General features: G+C 39.3%; 1 protein-coding gene across 1 annotated transcript in view; it reads right to left on the bottom strand.

Annotated features, from left to right (window-relative positions):
* Window positions 1-3,574: 3,574 nt before the first annotated feature.
* kcnh2b (potassium voltage-gated channel, subfamily H (eag-related), member 2b) overlaps window positions 3,575-22,066 on the bottom strand; it is a 225,380-nt gene continuing 206,888 nt past the window's right edge. The window contains exons 14-24 of the mRNA XM_017301923.2: window positions 21,841-21,981; window positions 19,288-19,487; window positions 13,977-14,229; window positions 12,497-12,690; window positions 12,308-12,410; window positions 11,000-11,154; window positions 10,768-10,912; window positions 10,500-10,689; window positions 9,437-9,542; window positions 9,263-9,331; window positions 3,575-8,195 (exon numbers count right to left, since the gene is read on the bottom strand). Coding sequence (XP_017157412.1) covers window positions 7,821-8,195; window positions 9,263-9,331; window positions 9,437-9,542; window positions 10,500-10,689; window positions 10,768-10,912; window positions 11,000-11,154; window positions 12,308-12,410; window positions 12,497-12,690; window positions 13,977-14,229; window positions 19,288-19,487; window positions 21,841-21,981 — 1,931 coding nt within the window. The 3' untranslated portion in view covers window positions 3,575-7,820. The remainder of the gene's footprint in view (window positions 8,196-9,262; window positions 9,332-9,436; window positions 9,543-10,499; window positions 10,690-10,767; window positions 10,913-10,999; window positions 11,155-12,307; window positions 12,411-12,496; window positions 12,691-13,976; window positions 14,230-19,287; window positions 19,488-21,840; window positions 21,982-22,066) is intronic.

Below are 22,066 nucleotides of genomic sequence, written 5' to 3'. Positions count from 1 at the left end.
ACCCCGTGCAGCTTGAATACCAAGCAGGGATAACTGGTCCTTCAAAATTAAAATGAACTTAAAGCTAATGCTTCAGGGAGGAAAAACTAGATTTAAACATCCATTAAATGATACCAAAAAAAACTCAAAAAGGACAAATTTGCTTTAAAAGAGGTTTAATGAAAGTTTTTTTTTTTTTTTTTAATCTTAGAAAGTTCAACCGTTAATAATGCTATCGCACAATCAGAACCTAGAGCGTCACAGTTTTCCCCTTCAACTTTCTTCACTTGTTCACATAAATCATTTACTTTGTGGAAGCCCTCCATGGACCAGCCCAGCATCATTCAGTGGTTGGACAACATTCCAGGGGCTGTAGAGGAGTGTGCATGAATTAAAAAAACAAACAAAAAAAACAGTTTGTATTAAATTACCAGGGGACATTTTACCTCCTCATCATGTTAAAATTTGATATTGCTAACAGATTTATGCTATAAAAGGAGAAGAAGAAGTGGGCCAGCGTTTGAAATATTTTCGACTTTTCAACAGAGCCAAGAGGGAATCAGGCACACCTGCATGGAGTCCATCCACCTACAGCAGATCCTGCTCGGGAAAACCAAAGATACTATATAACATTGTATTCAGAATTTTGTTGTTTTTTTTTTCTTTTTGTGCATTTATATAAACATGACTCTCCCCACAACCTGGAAGATTATAGTTTTTTCACTCTACACAGTCTGCAAGCCCACAGCAAGGACGAGCCGCTTTGCGCGTCAACCCTTCACATCGCCGGATGATTCTCAGTGCAGCATGCAATCAAAAAGGTGCACAATAAGAAACGTCTTCAGCTTCATCGCTCCGACCCTCATCATCAACATCCACCACAGACGCCCTTTGTTTTTTTTTTGTTTTGTTTTAATGAAGGTAATTCTTTATAAGAAATTAGAGCAAAGATTTCTTTACTACATTGTCTCCTAATATATTCTGCATTTCAGAGCATGCCAAAGGATTTTTTTTTCTTCTTCTTCTTCATCATAGTTTCTGCATAGTGCCGGCTATATGAGCGCCGCTGAACCTTTTACAATAGAAATTGGTATGTACAGGCAAAAATAGACAAAGCAGATCCAGTGCTGTGAACTCCCCCCCCCCTCCCCCAGTCTCCCACCCCATAAACCCCCAACCCTCAACCTCCACCCCACCCCCACTGAAGTGATCAAAATATGTACAAAAACAGGACCTGAACCTGTCGGAACTCATAAAAAGTCAAACGGAGCTGAAAATTAAAGCTCAGTGGGACGGAAGAGCCAAGAGGGTAAGATGTGCGTAAGAAGTGTTCTGTAGGCTGAATGATCAGCATCTATTATTATTACTTATATTGTATTCCATTGTGGTAATATGCATTCCAAACATGCATGTTCTAGGCCTGATGAGAGGAAAACGACCACATTCTAATTTGGAGGTCAGAGAAAATGTACACGTTTCAGGCCACTAGGTGACTTATTGAACATTAAACAAAATGAAAGCTACAGTTGCGTGGGAGCAGTACCTGTGTTTAAAAACATTTCCATATACTTAATCATATGTCATGACAGAATAATGGTGCAGTCATGGGGAAAAGTATACTATTTAGAGTAAAAGGTTTTTTTGTATCAGGACATAATAAAGTGTCTGTATTGTTTACATAAACTCTTAAAAAAATGAAAAACTAAGCAACACTTTAAAAAGTCCTGTTGTTCAAAGCCTTTGTTTAATTGATAATCAGACAGTGATGTCTTCAGTAAAAGCAGGAGTTCGGCAGTTTTCCTGTTCTGAACACAACACCAAGTCAGAAAGACATCAGCAATGACGTTAGAAAAGCAGTTGTATCTGTCCAACGGGGGAAAGATGATCTTCCCACCACGGTGTAGTAAGGAAGATTCAGATTTTAAATGCTGACTCAATGTTTTTATTGTAATTATTCTAGTCATTGTAATAGTTCTTTAATCTGCTTTATTGATTTTGTTGTGTTCTCGTCATGTTGAGAAGTTTTCCATTTCCTCCCAGTGCAGCAATTTGATTAAAAGTGTTCTTTGAATGCATTAGTTGCTATTACGTTTTACAACCATTGTTCCTAAATGGATAAAGATTTAAGACACTGACAGTCCAACAATGGGAAAAGATTCAGCTCAAAGTCAGACTGCACAATTTTTTTTTTATAAATCTAAAATATAAAAAAAAACATCCCAGAGCTTTAACTCAGACCCCACAGGCATTGGCTTACTTAATAAATATTGTGCGGTTCAGTGTTTACTAAGTAAGCTGAGGCTTGTATGTTAATGTTTTGTAAGTTAGCAAAATCTTTGAACGAAAAAAATTAGCTCCTGTATTAGCGGATTAGCTCAAGTGTGCCCCCTGCTGGCTGAACTTCATAGCAAAACAAAAAACGACTGAACAAGTTTGACTGAATCAGAGAACTTGTCAGCAGAACAAAACACAACAAAATGTTAAATCTGGGGTGGACTCTTTCTTTTACAACTAATTTTCTTTTTTGTACCAGTGTAGAATTACATCTAAGGTTAAACTTAAATCATTTTAGAATTTCAAAAAAAAATCCAGATGATTTTTATTTTGTCCTGAAGCATCAAAAACCTTTTGAGCCCAACAAGGTGTAGTTTTTATTTACCATGACGGCATTGAAATAATAAACACAGTAAGCGCTAACGTACATGAGGTGATGGTGAGGAGTGTGTTAGCAAAGTAAACCAGTTAGCATCAATCAGCTAGCTTCAGCTGTAATAAGTCATATTTGGACAGCTTTGGGCTTCCATGATGTGTTCATTCATTCAGATTTACATACCAGAACCTACAGTCAGTTTCCACACTGGAGCCCTCAGATTCTCACTCGTCTTCCTCGTCACGTCTCGTCTAGTCATTGCGACCTCTGCGTTCAAATTGTCCCATTCCTTTTTGTTTACTCCTTCAGCTGAGTCAGGTGTGGGTTTAAAATGTCAGCAGTGATGGTTGGTTGCAGCATTCCCTTGCTTTGGTTCAATACTAAAGTGCACTGTTACAAAGCGTAACACGAGCTGCACACAAGCGGATGTGGACGACGACCTTTAGGGAAATGGCTCTCACAGGCGTTCACAAAGCGATTCAGTAATATTAACATTAAATAATATGCACATCAATCACCTCTGTTCATCAGTATTGATTATATACAGAGAATTATGGTGCGTATACATTTCAGCAACGTGAACAAAGTAACGAGAACGTAGAGCGCCTAACGGGTTCCACGAAGAACATTCAGGTCCTCCAGCTCTTCATACAGCCGAGACGAAGTGATTTCAGCCATAATTCACATGCAAACCAAATATATGTACCACAACAAATAAATTAAATAACTTAGACAAACAGCAGAGTAACAACTTCTCAATACTTCGTTAAAGGGGAATTCTGCCAACAATGAATTCTGTTAAAAGTTTCTTGATAGACTGATTTTGAGTTGTTGGACAAAGGAAAACGGGCACCCATGACATGACTGAGACATTCCTGAGTCTTCATTAAAACATGTGCGCTGTGCACAATAGCATAAAGTGCAGAACTTTTTTCTTCTTCTTCCTCTTCCAGACGTACTCAAGCTGCTACAGGTCAGGACTGTTTAAAGGACTATTGCACTTCGCCAACACCTTCCCTTCACTCTTCAGCATATTACAGCAGCAGAAGCTTCATCTGTGGGATTTTAGATCAGGGAAGACAATTTGGTGATGAGATAGGTGTTTATTTTCCTTCATCCTAAGAACTCAAAAGTTAGTGTTTTATTTGAAATATTTCATGTAATTCCCAACACAAGCTTGAGGTGTCTGGATAAACGCTTAGACTTCACCCAAAATATGTCATGATCAACGTCTGATGCTCCGTGATAGTTTCTCACTTTTACTAAACCAGCTAATGGTCATAAAGATATGCCTGATGCTGCTAACATTTAAATATTTTCTACACGTCATCTTCATCATGCTTACTGAACATATGCTTTGTTGTGTTGACCACTTTGGGTAGGTGAGATACTTTAGTAAATACAGAGAGTAAATGCTCTGTCTCAGGTAGCCTAACATGTACAAAAAACCTGGTTAGCATCTAGACTTTTTATCTCGAACTCAAAAAAGGGGATCATAACGGATTTAAAAGAATGTTTTAAAGGGACAATACAGTCTTCTGTTGAGTGGTTATACCTGCAGCAGAAATGTAGAAAGTAGAAAATAGCTTATTCCACAAGCTAATGCCAATGGATTTAGCATTAGCTAAACTGGACCATCCTAAACACCTAATATCAAAATGCCAGAACACATCATGCAAATTATGTTTATGTTTTATAAACCTGTAAAATGGTTTAAGATTTTAAAGTTTATCAAGATGGGGTTCTTAGAGGTGAAGCAACATCTCACAATATTAAAAGTTTGTGTATGCAGGTACTGTCCTCGCGTGGCTTCTTCTGGTGCCCAGGTATGAAGGTTAGTGATATTGACCTTTTGCACATGACGTCACCCTGTTCAGAAAGCGACTCACTCCACCATGACGGGTGTCAAACAACCTATGAGCTTGTTAATTCCTGTAAAGATAGTCAGAAACAGACAGTTGGTAGCTTGATAAAATAGCCTGGTAATAGACATCAACCATAAAGACTGGCAGCCCTCACTTTATCTGTGGATTTGCAGTGTACACTTTTTACGAGGTAAGAAGATTAACGTTTATATACCTAATAAAGATGAGGTAATATTAGTAAGATGTTATCTAATATTACATTTTGAAGAAGGTGTCTAACCTTTAGTAAAAGTAAAGAGAATGCCCCACCATCATGTAGCCTACCATGTCCAAAGAAACTTGTTAGCATCTAGACTTTTTGTACAATCTGGTGTAAGGGGAAATGCAGTTTATGACATAGTGGTATGCGGCATGAATTCAGGCAAAGTCTGCGTTTTTATCAAATCAATAAACACGTCAGGAGGGAGAAGATATGAGTCGGTTTCTAAGCTAAATATTCAACTTTTGTAAATAACACTCTATGAGGCCCAACGAGGTGTGCTACTTCAACAGACAAATAAACTTGACAACTTAAGAAAAAAAAAATCACAGTTCAATACTCCCACTGTTTGTCATTCTCCTTAATGTGATACGTTGACGTAGTTGCAAAAGGTCAATAGTTGCCACGACTGATTTTGAAGAAAAAAGAAAGTAGTCCTGATGTTGCTCCACTGTGTTAACACAGAATTCTTGTCAGGCAAGCTGACAATACTTGCTTCATTGAAAATAGCAATTCTCTTCACATTTAAAGTTTATGTTAGAGCGTTCTGGATACAAAGTCAGGAAAAGAAATGGCGAAAAAGTGACAGACCAAATACAAGTGATTTCTTAGAACTATGAGAAAACAACTGGTTAAATATTAGCCATTAGCATGCGCTAAGTACAGCATCAACTTCTGGGGTTGCCATTAGTGCTGAACTACCCAGTTTTTTATGAGTTTGTTCACCTCTATGATCAGATATTCTTTAAAACCCACTTTGAGTTTTATGAAACAGCTGCTGTATTAGTGAAAACATTAAAGGGGAGTATTTTAAAGGTTTCTCTGGATTTTGAAAGACTTCAAAAGAGAAAGCCTGAAACTGCAGTGTATGGACTTAGCAAGCAGGTAAAAGTTAGAATCTGTTGAGTTACACAGTCAAAAATGAATAGTGATTATTTTGGTTATTTAGCTTGTCATGAGAGGAAAAACATGGGGGTTCATATTTCAAAGTCATTTTTTTATCATGTTATTCATTCATTTATAAATGTCACCATTTCAACCTATTAGCAAACTAAATCGGCAAGTGAATTTGCATATTAGCTCTAAGCTATGTATTTAGCTACAAACTAAATATTTAGCTCACTAACAAAGAATTTAGTTTGAAGCTAAATATTTAGCTTGCTAGCTTAAAATTAAATAGTTTGGAGCTAAATATTTAGTTTTAAGGTGAATATTTGGCTTTGAGCTAAATATTTTGCTTGTATGCAAAATGTTTCGCTAATTTGGCTTGCTAACTAGATATTTAGTTTAAAATTTTATCTTACGTCAGGTTAAATAACCAAAGTTACTGCTGTTCATTTCTGACTGTGTTACCTTTACAACCAGTTCCCCATAAGCAGGGAATGGAATAGTCTACACAAATTACAGATTCTTTAAAGCATACTTGTGATTTGTGAAAACTTTCACTTTGTATGTAAAATAGGGTGCATGACCAACAACATTAGGCTCCAAAATAAAGTAAGTGGTATCTTACTTTAGAGATCCAAAATGAGGGAAAAAGCAGCAGGCAGATGTTGACCACACCTCTCAACCCAGTCATGTAAAATGGTGCCAAAGCAGGCAAGCCACTGTAACCGAGACATGAGTTCTGTAATGTAACATTGGAAGGGGTTTGTATTTCACATAGCAAACCTTCATCTGTCTTTGTCTGGGGGGGAAAAATACCCAACAAGAGAATCCAGTGAGCCTCTACCATGTGTTGAAGCAAACACGCTAAACTCTGCATGAGACGAAAACAAACGCACACTGAAAGCCTGCGACTGGACCCGAGCCCATACACAGCAGTACAGCACACGCAATCGTCTTCTTCTAGCCAGTGTTTGCATATTGTACTGTACATTGAATAATGGCGCATTCGGCTGGTCGTTGTAAACTGGCAAACTCGTATACTTACTTATGCACAAGGTAGAAATATTCAGGGCTTGCGTGCTTGAGGTGAAAACAAAAAAGTAAAGAGCAATAAAATCTGAGGTAGCAATTTCAACAATGATAAACTAGAATTCCTCTATGCATGAGCTTTTAACTGGGCGTCAGAAATCGCTGCTGACTTCGTCACTTCTCGTATGGTGATGATCAGGTGACCCTGTTAAGGCCACAGCTCATACAGAAGCTCATGAAGTTGCTTGATGAAGTCTTTAGGGAGCTGTTTTGGTATACTGCTCTTATGGAAACCGCGTAAGTTTGCCAGTTTACCTGTTACTGACACAACCCAAGAATGCCACATGTGTTCAGCTCTCTAGCAAATAGGTACAACATTTACGATAGGGCAGCTGATATGTTCTTCAAGAGAATTCATGGCTTGTAACCCTCCAGTTCCCACCCCCTGAGGTGTGGACCAGCCAATCCAGTGTGCTCTCGATCAGAGTATAAATTAGAACATTAGCTCCACCTCTTGGAGGGCAGAGGGCGGGACATCAAGGGGACAGAACCAATGACAGAATGGGACAGCAGGATTCCTGTTAGGCCAGCTAACACTACAATTCAACAACCAGTCAGTGAGTTTATCGGAAGCGCCTCGGACATATATAGAAAGAATAATCATCGTATCAAGGTTTTCAGTGCAAGACGTAAAATGGCTACTTTTTTGTTTGTCATTATTTTGTCCAATGTTGTCTTGTTCTCTTCAGTCATCCAACACTGGACACAGCAGTAAAGGGATTCTTCTATAACTTAGTTGTCTTTTCAGAATGACTGAGAAGAAGCGTTATCCTTAGCGACTGACTGAGAGTTTCCATACCGGACTGATCGGGTTAGAGACAGAGGTCGCCTCTGTTCGGCTTGTGGTTTTGGTTAAAGGTTGTACCGCTCTGAAGCTTAGAAAGCTCAGGATGTTTCTTGAGAGGAGACTCAAAGACAAAGACTGTGGCAGAGGGAGAGGTTCAATACTTCCCTTGACCCCTATCATGGCTTTACTCTCTCCGAAAAGGTGAGTAGTGAGCACCTGAAAGGGTTTAGGTGGTAGATCCAGCTGGTGCCTCCGTATGGAACAATGGATACTTCTCTTCTCCCCTTTTCCTCGCCCATTCTCTTAGCTTCCCCCTGGGTCAGAGCCGTGTCTCTGTGGTGTCCGTGAATCCAGAGGTGTCTGTGGTTCTTGAAGTGAAAGCCTTCTTTGGGTCTCAGTGTCCATAGGCAACGCCTCCGTCCCTGCAGCCGGCTTCGGTTCGACTGACACAAAATCCAATCCTCCTGCTATACTTGTCTCCGCATCTGCAGCAGTCCCTGCAGCCATGGCTCCAACCACGCTGCCAAGCTGGAGTTCCAGCTCCACATGCTGCCCCAGGCTGCCCAGGGCAGAGGGCTCAGGCTGATCCTGGTTGGCCGGGATCAGAGACGAGTCCTGGGGCTGCACAGAGTCAAGAGGCTTGGCTGAAAAGTCTTCAAAGTTCTGTGAATCCAAGATCTGAAAGGAAAAAACTCTGAATGTCATTACAATACTGCAAAGTGTAAGGCCTTGGGATCAGTTAGGATAGTTACATGCACTGATTTCAAACAAGACAGTCATTCAAGTTCACCAAGAAGTAACTATGTTCTAATTTGTGACATTGTGTCTTATGTATCGTAAACTTTTGACTTGCAGCTGTAGTATGCTCCTTGACCAACTCCTAGCTCTAGTTCAGAAACTTTGAGGTTAATGAGGAAATCAGCATCAAAGCAAAGGGTCTAATAGAAGAGTGTAGACTTACTATATTGTCATTGAGCAAAGATACGACAGTGAATTTGGCAACAAAAGGTCTTTGAGTAGCCAAGCAATGACCAGTAACCTGCACCAGTAACATTTTTATATATCTATATGTATTTATAGTGACACTTAGGGTTTGTCAGTATTTTTTTCTGTGTACTCCAGTAGCCAAGCAACATCATTTAATTGCCAAATTCACAGTTGTGTCTTTGTGCAATGACAATAGACTAAGTTCAAGTCTAAGTCCAAATCTGAACCAGTCTTGTGGACCCTTTGCTTGAATGCTTGGCTCCTTGTTTATTAAACCTGTCTTTAAACTTGGCTTTTTGTTTCAGAACAGGAGATGGAAGTTGGACAAGGAGTTTAGCTAACATGTACCGGCGCTTCCACCCTAACCTTTCAATCAAAACTTCACATAAAATCATCTCAGCCCAGACTTTAGATTATCCAATATTTGACGCTCTCTCTACTTGTAACTGATGCTGGATCTAAGGCTCTGTTCACACAAAAGGTCAATTCTGATTTTTTTTTCTTCTTCTTTTGCTGGAATCTTTTTGTGGTCATTCACACTTCGACATAAATGCGCTGCAATCAGACCTGTGTGTGAACGGTTTAGGACCACTGTACTGGTCAGAGCTGTAAATGCTCTGTTGAGCATCACCAAAGTTCTGAAATAGTCATTCAGAGAACAAGCTTTTCACTCATGTTCACTGACTTTATGGGACAGTCATCAAAACAGCATTGCCAATAATCTGTGATTATTTTAAAAGTAATAAAAAAAGGCTCACCTGTGATAGAGAAGCCATTGTATCAGGAGCTGCTCTGTCTCCTGGTCCAGAACCAGGGTAAGGTGAGGGCTGCAGAGCACAAACATCTGGTATGATTTCTCTCCTTACGAAACTGAAAGAACTGAAACTCCTTTGTGGACCAGTCACGTGTCGACATGGTGACGGTGTGGTTACCTGAGGAGGTGATGAAACGGCACTGTAGGCAGGAGGAACCAGGGCCATCTGCCTCTGCAGGAGCTGCATGATCACACCGATGTCTGCTGACATGCGGCTCTCCAACCTGCCCACAGCGAGGGACACATTTCCACCCAATTGTCAATTCTATAACACAATTGGACTTCCATGGGTGAAAGAAAATTACTGGCAATATAGTGATGAAGTGATGAAGGTGCTTTATGTAAAGTCAAAAATTAACTTCAAATATTTGGGGTTTATTTTTCAGTCACACATTGTAATCATATTGTTTACCCATTTATAAATGTCACACTTCCAAACAAAATATGTAGCTAGTAAGCTAAATATTTGGCCTGAAACTCTATATTTAGCTCCAATCTATAAAGATAGCTCCAACAAGCTATAAATATAGCTCTGAACTAAATATTTAATTAGCAAGCTAATTATTTATTTTCTAGCTACATATTTAATTAGCAACTTAAATATTTAGCCTTTAACTAAATACTTTGCTCCAAGCTAATTATTTAGTAAATAAAACATTTAGTTTACAAACTAAAAGTTTAGCTCCAAACCATGTATTTGGTTTACACACTAAATATTTAGTTAGCAAGCAAACTATGTTTAGTTTAGTTTGTGTTTTTTTTGTTCTGTGATAGACTAATTAACCCAAATTAGTGCTGGTAATTTTTGACTGTGTAACTTCACAAATGGAATCCAATAGAAATAACGATAACTTGAAGCAGGACGACTCTGTGAGGCTGAAACTAGGAAGCTCACTGAGCTCAGAGCAGCTCAGGGGAGGAGCTTTGTCCTCGAAGGCAGAGCTAGGTCTACCCAGGCGTTGTGCACAGCTCAGTGGTTGCCATGGAGATTAAAGGATTTCTCAAACATGCATGAAAGAATTGGTGCAACACTCCAGGTTCTTTTTTTTCATGAGGGAATAACATTATAACATCATGTAAAGCTCAACAAAGTCAATTTTACACAATACTGCCCCTTCAAGGATGAACTTGGTAATATGTGGTCTTGTAAAGGTTTCTGGACGAAGCCAAAGCAAACTGACCTGTTGAGCTGTTTCTGCAGCAGGTCCAGACGCGCGTCCAGCTGGCTGCGCTGCTGGCGGCTCAGGCTGTGCAGCGGCGTGTTGAGAGGCGGGGGGGAGGCCAGGCTGCAGCTGGGCACCTCCTGGTACTGACCGCCTCCTCGACTCTCTCCCCAGAAACTGAAGATGTTGGACACACCTGAGAAAGCACCTGATTGTTGGGGGCAACGGAGTTAGCGGACGTTGTCAGAAGGGTAACAGGTGGTGTGTGTGTGAGTGTGTGGTTTACCTGAAAGGGCGTTGCAGGTGTTCCCAGTCTTAGGGTCCCCCTCTGGCTCTGTGGTCTCACTGAAGCTCCGGGGCGGGGCCTGAGCCTTCGGGGGCTCCAGCAGCGCGGGCGGGGGGGCGAGGCCGGTCAGAACAGGCTCCTCCCCCTTTCGGAGCAGAACCACAACAGCTCACAGTCTGCCCATAGCACAAGCTCTATCCAAAACCACCACGAACGCAGCGTGAAGTGATACCTCATCACCGCTGGAATGAGAAGACACGGAGCTGCGATGCCCCCCCCACTGCCTCTTGGCTGCCTCCTCCTTCTCCCTCTGGCTGCTGGCCGCCTCCCTCTGTCTTCGCCTTGAAGATTTGTGGGATTTTTTATATTCCCCGGCGTCGGCGTCATCTATACAGAGGAGTTCAAACAGTCTCTTAAGTCCGATCCCTACGTCGTTTCTCCACATGCATTCTATTAAGTCATTCATTTTATGTGGGGTGTTTGGGTTGTCCATCATTCAAGCTGCTTTGTGTTCAGCTTTCTTCATTAAAGGCCATCAAACGACAGCTGAGTTTCTGTTTATTTACATATTGATCAGTCATATTCAGTAAATTTGAATATGTGTCCTGATGAGTCTCGTTTGTCAGATTAAAAGAAACTTTTGGAAATAACCTATAAGCAGGTATTATACAAACTTTTCATTTATGTTTTAAACATGTTTTATTAATGGTCAGATGTAATATTTTCATGTTAAAATGTCATAGTTTCATTAACTATAAGCAAACAAAGTAGTAATCAGCAGAAATAAAGGCTTTCAAGTGTCCATCTCTGTGTGTAGTTATATATTTATATTAAATAATGTGTTTCACTTAGTGATAAAGTTCTGAAATAAATTCAATTTATTGAATGGGACTGTATTTATATGTCCAGTCAACGGTCCAGTCAAAGTCCAGTCCTAAATTCAATAGATAATGTGCTGTTCACAGATGCTTTTGAAAAGAAGAATGAGCAAAAGAAAACTCATGATATGGATATAGAAAACTAACAGAAAATATCTGTAGTTACAGTGAAAAGAATTAAATTACAAAGCACTGGTCTTTGGGGGTCAAGTATAAATGCATGCCACACTATTTGGATTTCAATTTTTTTAAATTTTTTAATTTTTGTTTTACATTTTAGCATAGCTCATGACCTCTGGGCGGCTCATCACATGAAATCCCAATAAAATCCATTGCCGTTTACAAGGAAAAAGAAAATGTAGTGAGTAGTTTTGCAAATAACTGTGTCAGAAGTGAATGTTATGAGTTATCAGTTATGAGTCTGATTTTCATCATTTTTATTTGATTTTGACTTCTTTAAACTAACATGTTTCCTCACTACCTCAAAAATGGAAAGAAGTACAGAGGGAACTTCAGGCTGCATGGTTTGAGCTCTTTTTTTTTTCTTTTTTTTTACATCAAAAAGAGAATCAGAAATAAAAGTTTACATAAAGTCTCAGATTTTCTGTGTTTGGACGTTTGTTCCCCAGCAGAGAAAAGCAGGGAGGTTGAGAGCAAAGCACCTTTTTCTGTGCGTCTTCGAAACGACAGCTTCCGTCTCCGCAGTTTGTTGAACCCCCCGCCGGCGGAGTCGTCGCTGCTGGGAGAGCCCGGGATCATGTTGGTCTGGAACCGGCGTCAAACACCAAACATCAGCTCTGAGCCCAACACAGACAGGCGGCGCTCACGTTTAACAAACAATTTAAACTCACGTCTCTGAGGTTGAAGGTGATTTCCAGGTTGTTCCAGAAATGCTCGCCGAACTCCGGATACATGTCCAGCACCTCCAGAACGTCTTCCCTCAGGATCTTATGGAGGTCGCAGTACGTCAGCGCTCTCACGTCAGCGTTGGATTTCCCCGGGCGGGGGTACAGGTTGATGGGCTCGCCGAAGATGTCGTTCTTCCCTGCAGAGAGATGGAAAAATTATTTTTAAAAAAACACTTTTCTGATGGAGAAAATGTTCTTTGTAATGGAGTTACTGTATCTCTGCTCAGGATAAATTCAGATATCATCTCCTTCCTAAAATAATGTGCTGAGTTTTTTTTTTGCTTGTTTTTTTTTTCTGCCCGAAATGATTTGTTTTGTTTTGTTTTTGTTTTCTGCTTAGAGCATGTTTTGGAAAGAAAGATGTGATGATTTTCCCCCGCAACAAAATAAAAAAAAAAAAAAATCACCTTTTGGAAAAAAAAAAGACTTTGGCCATTATTTTAGGAAGGTTAGTCAAGTGTTTGCCAGTAGATGGCACTGCAGGCCTAAGGTTTATTCAACAGGATGCGTGCGCCACTGTGAGGTGTGTAGTGTAAACACCTGGAAGGAGATAAATATGTTTGAGTTCAGAAAAAGGCAGATTATGTCCCAGATTTACAGCACAGTTTACGTAGAAAGAGGATTTATTCTTCTGTTACAACAAGGATACAATTTCTTTGTAGAATAAATCATAAAAATGAACCTTAAATGTACTTTTTTTATTTTTACGTTTTGCTTTTTTTTCAACCAGCTGAGGTTCTCGTCTAAAGAAATGGAGGGAACTTAACTAAAGCTAACGAAATAACAAAAACTTACATTGAGATTTTTTTTTTACCTGAAATAAATAAAAAACACAACTTACTGGAACTTTATTGTATAAAACTAACTAAAGCCCCACCAATGCAACAAAACCACAGTTACTCTGATTCTCTTCAGCTTTTCTATCCCCCTGCAGTTGAATAAAGAGATTTATTTAATGCAACTTGGAATAAGGCTGGAACATAACAAAATGTGGAGACGTGGTGAATACCTTCCAGACGTGCTGTACATATTCTGACAAATATTAATGCGTTTTAAAACAGTCTGCTGATTCTGTCGTATTTTATCTGACTCTGCTTTTCATTGTAACACTTATTGTTCAGAATCATAAATAAACTTTGCAAAAATGTTGGTGATCTACATGTGTGCATGTAACCAAAATGACAAAACACAGACAAAAAAAAATACTTTATATTACAGGAATATGTGATGCTATATAATCAGTGATACATTTATGCATTTGTATATTTTAACTTTTAACTATAATGTTTTAAATTTATAACAGTATAACAGTTGTTAGCACCATGCAATACCGACTCCACCTATATAGTAAGAAACAAATCAACACAATACAAATGTAACTTAAGACAGACTAAAATTATTAAGAAATTAATTGGTGTCTTACCCAAGATGGCTACCACCACGTCTCCTCTCAGTATCTCTATAGATCCCCTGGATATGAAGTAGAGGGCAGTGAGGACGTCCCCGGCGTGGACCAGCGTGTCGCCGGGCGGGGCGTGGGTGGTCTTAAACTTCATGGCCAGCGCCCGGAGGCAGCCCTTAGTGGAGCCTTTGAAGGCCTTGCAGTTCTGCAGCAGCGTTCGGTTCAGGTGGAGGCAGATGTCTGCCTGAAGACACTCTGGAAACCCTTTGAGGACCTGGAGAGGAGGCCGGGGGGAGTTAATGATGGAACCGACAGAAAATATTTACTGAGTTCTGCCAGAAGCTAACAGTAATGACTCAAGTGTTAGGTCTATATAAAGTATAAACCAGTTATAAAAAGATATTCAACCTTTTTTTTCTAACTAGCTTCATTTCTGTTGATCACATAGTTGAGCAATTTGACATTTCGTAAATAAATTCTCTTAATGGAAACACAGCAATTTTGAAAAAAAATTTTTTTTTCGCTGAAACGCTTTGCTGCTAAGATGAGGTGTTTCTTTTTTTCTTTTTTTTTGCCAAATCAAAATTGGTTTATTTGGCAAAACTGCAATGGATTTTATTTTTTTACATCATATGAGTTACATGATCAACAACCAGATGTTGCCAATGACACAAACCACAAAGAAGACAACAGCAAGAGGCAGGAGGATGATGGCGCCACATGTTTCTTGATAACTTATGTGAACAAACTTATGCACAGGGGATTTTGATTGAGTTTCTTATTTAATGAAAACATTCCAATTGTTGAACTGTGTGTTTACGACATTAGCTGAGTACTGACATTGTGGTAAATGGAAACGCAGCTGTATCGTGTTTGAGGCGCTGCTTAAATATGCATCATCTGGTGAGTCTCCATTTGACCAGCGAAGTGGATCAAATCTGAAGCTTAGAAAGTTATGACTTTATTAATATGAGCTTTCCAAAATCTTGAAAGGCAAAAAGAAGGTAATAAAAACAATCTCTTATTTTTATGGCATTTAGTAAACAAAACTAAAAGTGAACATAGACTAAATATCACAACTAGAACAAAGAAGAATATGATATTTATTGATGTAATTGGATACAGGTCTGATTTTAATAACTAAGCAGAAAATATGCTTTAAAAAAACGATATATGAGCTGATTTTTGTAGCTTTGTTGCAAAATGAAGTCAAATGATATTGTAGAGGGTGAGTCAGCGGGCCTGGAGAGTGATTAATATAAAGAATTGGTGCAACTTTAATGAGCTCACTGCCAGGCTTTTAAAGCAGCAGGCGCCGGGCTTCCATTCCGACTCTCACACTGACTTCACAGAGCCGGAAAGCTCTGCTGCTATAACTCCCACTCCGAGTCTCTCCCTCTCCATTTTCCCTGTCCCTATCCACTTCAACGTACGTTCCTGATTCCAGCTTCTCCTGGCTCCCACTTCATCGCTCAGAGTTCCGGAGCTAACGTCGCTACGGACAGATAGAGACTGGGAACCTGAGAGATACTGATAAGGTGTCTGCAGATAAATATCCCAAGCGCTTTCCGTTTGTAAGTACTCATTCATTACACACTGGGAAGGTTTGATTAATAGCAGAGATGCGGCAAAGGACACATCAATTTATCTGCATGAAATAAAATAATAAGAGCAGCCTTGGAAATCAGCAGCTGGATGCTCCATTAACCTGGAGTCAGGAGAACACCGTTAAGAACTCGCCTCAAAAATCTGACTTTACATGGTTTATTTGGTGATTCTGCAGGGCAGTGGTGGGAACCGGACCGCTAGCTAAAAAGGTAGTTGCACTAACCGTTAAGCATTATTTATTAACGTTAGCTCTGCTAACGTTACAGAGCTACACCAAATCGGTATTTAGCAAAAGTTAATGTTAAAGTGCTAACTTTAATTCAAATTACATCTGCCCTTGAAAGACTACAACCCTCAAACATTAATTTTATTTTGACATTCCAATTCATATGTTCTATGATAATCTTACATATTGTATTAAGTTCTTATCTTATTCTCTACTGTTTGTTTTATTTTGTCCCTTGTGTATTGGAAGGAGAGGAAACAGGACAAGTCTTCACCTGCAAAGTAGGATTTAGAATATCAACGGCTAACTTCAAGAATTTTTCACAGTCGGTAACCAACACTTCAACGCAAATGGCAAACTTTATTCAACTGAAAGTTTACAAAACAGCCAAGTAAGCAGCGTTTTAGAATTTTCAGAAAAAATAATTGAGGGGAAGCCAAGTGTACAAAAGGTTTTCAAAGTTAGCAAAAGTGCTAAATGAAAAATGAGCTCTGCTATTTGCGCATTAGCACAAGAGCACGGCTAGTGAAGAACAAATGGTACACAAAGGATTAACCAAAACCTTTCCGAAAAAATGTATAAACTTTTTGTAACTGAAGAAAGATGTAGCGTTCACTTTTCACAATTAGCAAAAAACATTCAGCAACAAACTGGATTATAAGATGAACCTGCTGCTGCTCATTATTTTTCAAGGTGGTTGCAAAAGTCTTCATACCCCTGAAACATCTTTCAGATTTTGTCGCTTCACAACTACAGACCTCAGTTTGATTTACAGATATCTCATGTGACAGACCAACACAAAGTGGTGCTGAAGTTAAAGGAAAAGGAAAATTGATTATTATCAACGGCTATATAGGGAAAAAAAAGTGCTTACACAACACACCTCATGTATCAAGTCCAGCTCATATGGGATTAAATCAATTCCATATTGAAAACCATGAGGGCAGCAGAGGAATAACAGAATGCCTGGTGAAACATGGGCCCCATCCATCAGCGAAGCCTCCTGAGTTACAGCGGAGTAAAGACGGCTGAAGTCATAAATAAACTAATGGAGCTCTGAGTGTAGTAGAGCTTTATTAAGGGGCCATGGCTGCGTACAAAGGAACAAGTCAATGTGATGATTCTCTAATTGTCTTCCACTGAGGGGCTGAATGAGAGAGGCACACCACGCCGCTTCAGCGCTTCTCCAGGCAAACTGCGGGTCACGGCGCCGCACAAAGAAGAATCCTTCCTCTGTGTCTGCAGAGGACCGGTGCAATCTAACAAGCTCCCCTAAGGTAGATTTAAGAAAGAGCTCACTTCCTCTCTGCCTTCCCCATCACAGCAGCGTTATTTTTCACTCCTGTCTCCACGACTGCGAGAGGTCAGAGCCGGAGGCGAGACGTAAACACAATGTTGACCAAAAGCCTAGCCACGTCTCTGACTGCGTTTTCATTACAAAAGTGCCCAAATCTTTCTCTGTTTTCTGCTAATGTTGAAAAAACACTATTTCATAATTGCACTGTTTCCATTAAATAAAAAAATGAAATTAAAATCACACATGAATAAACATGTTCTGGTGATAAGTCATTAAAAATCATGGCAGTAACAGATGCAAACAAATATGAGATATTGATCATCTACCAGAGGAGATGTCGGCGTCGTATTCAGGAGTTGGAACGACAAGCGCTGCCTACTTGGGAGCTGCTACGTAGGTGACATTTTGGGGAAATTGTAATTGGTGATTTTACAGAAGAGCGATGGATTCAACATGTTGAAATGACACAAAGCTTTTTACGAGCTGTGATGCTGTGAAATCAAAAACAAACCGTCATTCTACTACCACTTCCTCTTGACTTTTTCATCCTTTTTGCCAGTAGTAACATCGGGTTGCTGATCATGTGAGTCTGATGATGCAAAAAAAGATCTTCTTTTGCAGGACTATGTACCTTCCTGGCTGTACCGAACAGGATAAACCTCTGATTATATGTGGGAAAAGCTTGGAAATTACACAAAGCGTTCAGAAAACCTCGGCATTCGGTCCTCTGATATTCCACACTCTGCCTGAGAACCTGTGCAGGTTTAAGTTGCACCATCCAGGACACTGCAGCACAGCATCCAGCAAGAGGTCAACTGCACACAAAATTTATGTAAAAACACTCCATGGTGTGTTTGAGTCCATTAACAGGTGTGAGTCACTGTGCCGGTGGGTGTCTGAGTTGCAGTTTTAGCAAAGCACAAGTGGTTCTACATGCATTTAGTTATTTCTTTTCATTTGATTGCTATGCTTGCAATGTTGACCACTCTTTAAATGAAATCATCTTTTATGACATTTAATCTCACTGTGAAATATTAGACAAATAATTTCATAAGTTGAATAAACTGAGCACATTTATTCAACTTTGCAAAATTTCATATTAAGAAATAAGATTTTAACACAATTTCAGTATTATAATTATTGATGCCCCTTAATTTCTTAATAACAAATGTAACTTAAACATTTCATTTATTTAGAATTTTCTTGTTAAAAGTGATCATAAATTATGCTAAAGATGAATACGAAGACAAATATCTGATATTTTAAGACTTTTTTCATCATTTCTTCATCTGGGGTAAAGATAAATAGTGAGTGTACAGTAATGGGAACCACCAACTAAAGGTTAGCTATGCTAACCCTGAAGCACTAATCATAAACATTAGTTCCACTAACACTAAAGAACTAAAGAACTACACCAACAAGGTATTTAGTGGAAGCTAATGCTAAAGCACTGACTTCAGTTCAAATTATAGCTGTCCTTGAAAACTACAACCCTCAGGCACCAATTTCATTTTGACATTATGCTTTAAAATGCCCCTAGATATTTGTGTTTCATTTTGTTCCTGCATGGTCCTTGTTTGAAATAAAGTTACTGAGAAAAACAAAACAGAGAACGTGAGGAGAAGAAACAGAACTTCTGTGTGAACAGTCGTCAACCAACTAAAAAAAGAAAAAGAAAAAAGGTGCGTGGACGAAAATGTCTAACTACTTGCAGAATTTTGAACGGTCGATAACCAAAACTTCAACGGAACTGAAAGTTCACACAACAGCAAAGTGAATTAGCGCTTCAGAATTTATCCAGAAAAATTCACTTAGCAGAAGCTAAGTGCGCTAAACTTTCTCAAAGTTAGCAAAAGTTGTAAATAAAAAATTTGTGAGAGCTCTGCATTAGCAAAAGTATGAACCAAAAACATTTGCAAATGTTCAGTTAGCAAAAATGTTAGATGAAAAATTAGCAAGAGCTTAAAGTTAGCAAAACCACTAAACCAAAAATTAGCTTTGCTATTAGCATGTTAGCAGAAAGTGTGCCTATCTTGGCCAGCTTACACATCACATTTAGTGAGAATGTACTGAAATTACGTTCATGCATACAAGTGGATCTCAGATCAGTGGATTCCCAGAAAAACCCTGAATCAGGAAAAAAGTCAAGATGGTGTGAGCCACGCCCTGACGACAGAGATATGAGGAGCCTGGGAACTCACGGCGTTCATGTCGATGCCGTTGGTGTAGGACCAGGCGTGCTGAAAGTACTCCTCCAGCCTCTGTCGGAGAGGGTTGGGGATCTGGTGGAAGCGGATGAACTCCCTGACTCTCAGCATCTGGGTGTGGTAGCGGGCCGTCCCTGAGTAGAGCCGCTGGATGATGGCTGACACGTTCCCGAAGATGCTGGCATACATCAGGGCTGGAGAACACAGACATGAGCAGAGACTGTAGGAATGTAGTGTAGGTCATTAAGAGGAGGAAAAACGACCGTGAGCAAAGTCAGGGCTGTCCCGGACGGGAGAAAAACATCGAGAAGTTCGATGTCAAAGACAGGACAGGCTGTTATTTGAGTTCTCCTTGATGAACCTCAGTGTCTTGCTGTCATGTTGGATCCTGCTGACCTCCAAGCCTCTGTCAGCTCCTATCACTGTCTACGTAGCACACCGCAAAGCCTCCATGTAACAGTCTAAACACACGTTTGGCAGGGGAACCGAAAACACACTCCGTCTGAAAAGGTTTTTACCTGCAAATTCAAATTGCACTCAAGAATTAAAGCTGCAAAGGATTGGGTTTTACTTATGGTCAGGTTGTCTAAATAAGTAAGGCAGCCACAAAATAAAACTTACACACAAATCATCACAACATGGTTTCAGCTGGGTTTAAGAATACACAAGTTTACACAAGTTATTTGTATTTTTAGAATGTGCCTGTTATTTCTTTGGGACAAAATGCTATTCCACTGGATATCAGTGTTCAGGACTGGAGTAGTAATGGAGGTGAAACAACAAGTTGATCATTGGTACTTTGCTTTATGATCAGTGAAATGACAGGCGAGCTAATTAACGCTGGGAGATCTGGAGTGATAGCAACAGGACAGGATATTACAGTGTCTTCACTTCGTTTACAAGTTTTAATAATATCTTTAATGAATGATAAGGGTAGAAAATGAAAAAGGTAATCAATTTCTTCTGCAATGATGAATAAATGAAGGGAAAGACCAAACTAGTTAAAAGATTTCCCTCTGAATAAGTTTAAAACATGACAAAACATCCAGCATGAGAGTACCAAGAAATATGCAGCTCTTTGATTTCAGACTTATTTAAATGGATTCATTACATTATGATGAGTAGATGCATTTGTGATTGTTTTTTTGTTCCAAAATACTAATTTATGTTCATGCAGTTGAAGAATTTTCACCTGAAAGTTGGAAACACAAATTTATGATCCTTTTCTGTCCAGTGAACGCACCACGCTAACAGCTACTGGCTCACGCAAACAATGACGCTAACAGTTAGCTACTTTTTTCGGTCATCTGTTTAGATGACAAACCTTTATCATCTCTAAAGACTCAACATCGTTTTAAAAATAATTGCTAGCCTCCATGTAACACCTTACAAGCAACATACTCATCAGAAAATTACAAAAATAGAGTGAAAGGCTTTCAGCAGATAACAGGAAAGCTATAAAATGCAGCATGTTTTATCCTTTGAGGTTTCGACCTCTTTCTGTCAGGGAACTTGCTGGATTTGGAAATGTTGGGAGCCTTTTAACAATAACATGAGTTCAGCTAATTTTTCTAGGGAACACACACCAAGCCTGATGATTCTGAATGAATACTAAAGGATTCAGAGTTGTAAGACACTAAAGAAAATGTGAACTATGTCATCATTTTGTCTGTTTTAATGTAGGAAGGCTTGTTTTTTTGTTTTTTTCTTACATTGACTGCACAGTGACAGGACTTCTTTTCCCAATAGAAATACGTAAAAAAATGCTACGGAATATTTCTTTCCTTTTCTTTTTTTTTTTTTATACAAAATATATTTAACGTTTTTAGAAATGTAAAAAGGAAGGATGTACACACTGACAGCATGAGGGATCTGCTTTAATTATGTAATGCATGGCAACTGCAGGACGTTTAAACAGTAAATTGGTTCAAAGCAATCATTAACACTGTTAGTTTTTACAACCTGGACTTTGGTTACAATGTGTTGTGGTTTAATAGCCCTCTCGGTACTCCAAGTCTAACCAACACTGTATATATCATTAATAACTGTTAAAGGTGAGAAATTGGGGAAAAAAATCTGGCGGCTTTTTTGCCAAATAGTGAACCAAGTCCAACTTATATGTTTTATCCTGTTATATTTAACATTTCAGACTACCTTAGTAGAACAATAAGCAATCGCAAATGTTTTTAGCACAGTCACCTTCTCACTCTTTACTCATGAATAAGCAGTTATTAATTATTTATAAAGTGTTTATAGATGAATGGATAACATATCTATGAACTATTTACCATCTATAAGGGGAGCCTTATTGTAAAGCGGTACCAAAAAAATACTGGCTCTTGTGTGTCTAAATTTTCTGTAAGACGTTTCATATCAGTTAAATCAGCTGTTCTCCATCCATCCATCCATCCATCCATCCATCCATCCATCCATCCATCCATCCATCCATCCATCCATCCATCCATCCATCCATCCATCCATCCATCCATCCATCCATCCATCCATCCATCCATCCATCCATCCATCCATCCATCCATCCATACTTACATCCGATGAGCATAACACAGATGGAGAAGATCTTCTCGGAGTTGGTGTTGGGTGACACATTTCCAAAACCCACACTGGTCAGACTGCTGAATGTGAAGTAAAGAGCTGTGACATACTTGTCTTTGATAGAGGGTCCTGAACCTGATGGAGGAGGGGAAAGGGGATGGGGAAAAACATGGTAACAAGAACAGATTACACATAAGATAGCCCTTTTTACGCAACAGAC

This window comes from Poecilia reticulata, chromosome 20, assembly GCF_904066995.2.
Source record: "Poecilia reticulata chromosome 20, P_reticulata-male-v2, whole genome shotgun sequence".
In the NCBI taxonomy this organism is placed as follows: Eukaryota; Metazoa; Chordata; class Actinopteri; order Cyprinodontiformes; family Poeciliidae; genus Poecilia; species Poecilia reticulata.
Note: the sequence above shows the minus strand (reverse complement) of the source record. Positions and strands in the feature narration are given on the sequence as shown.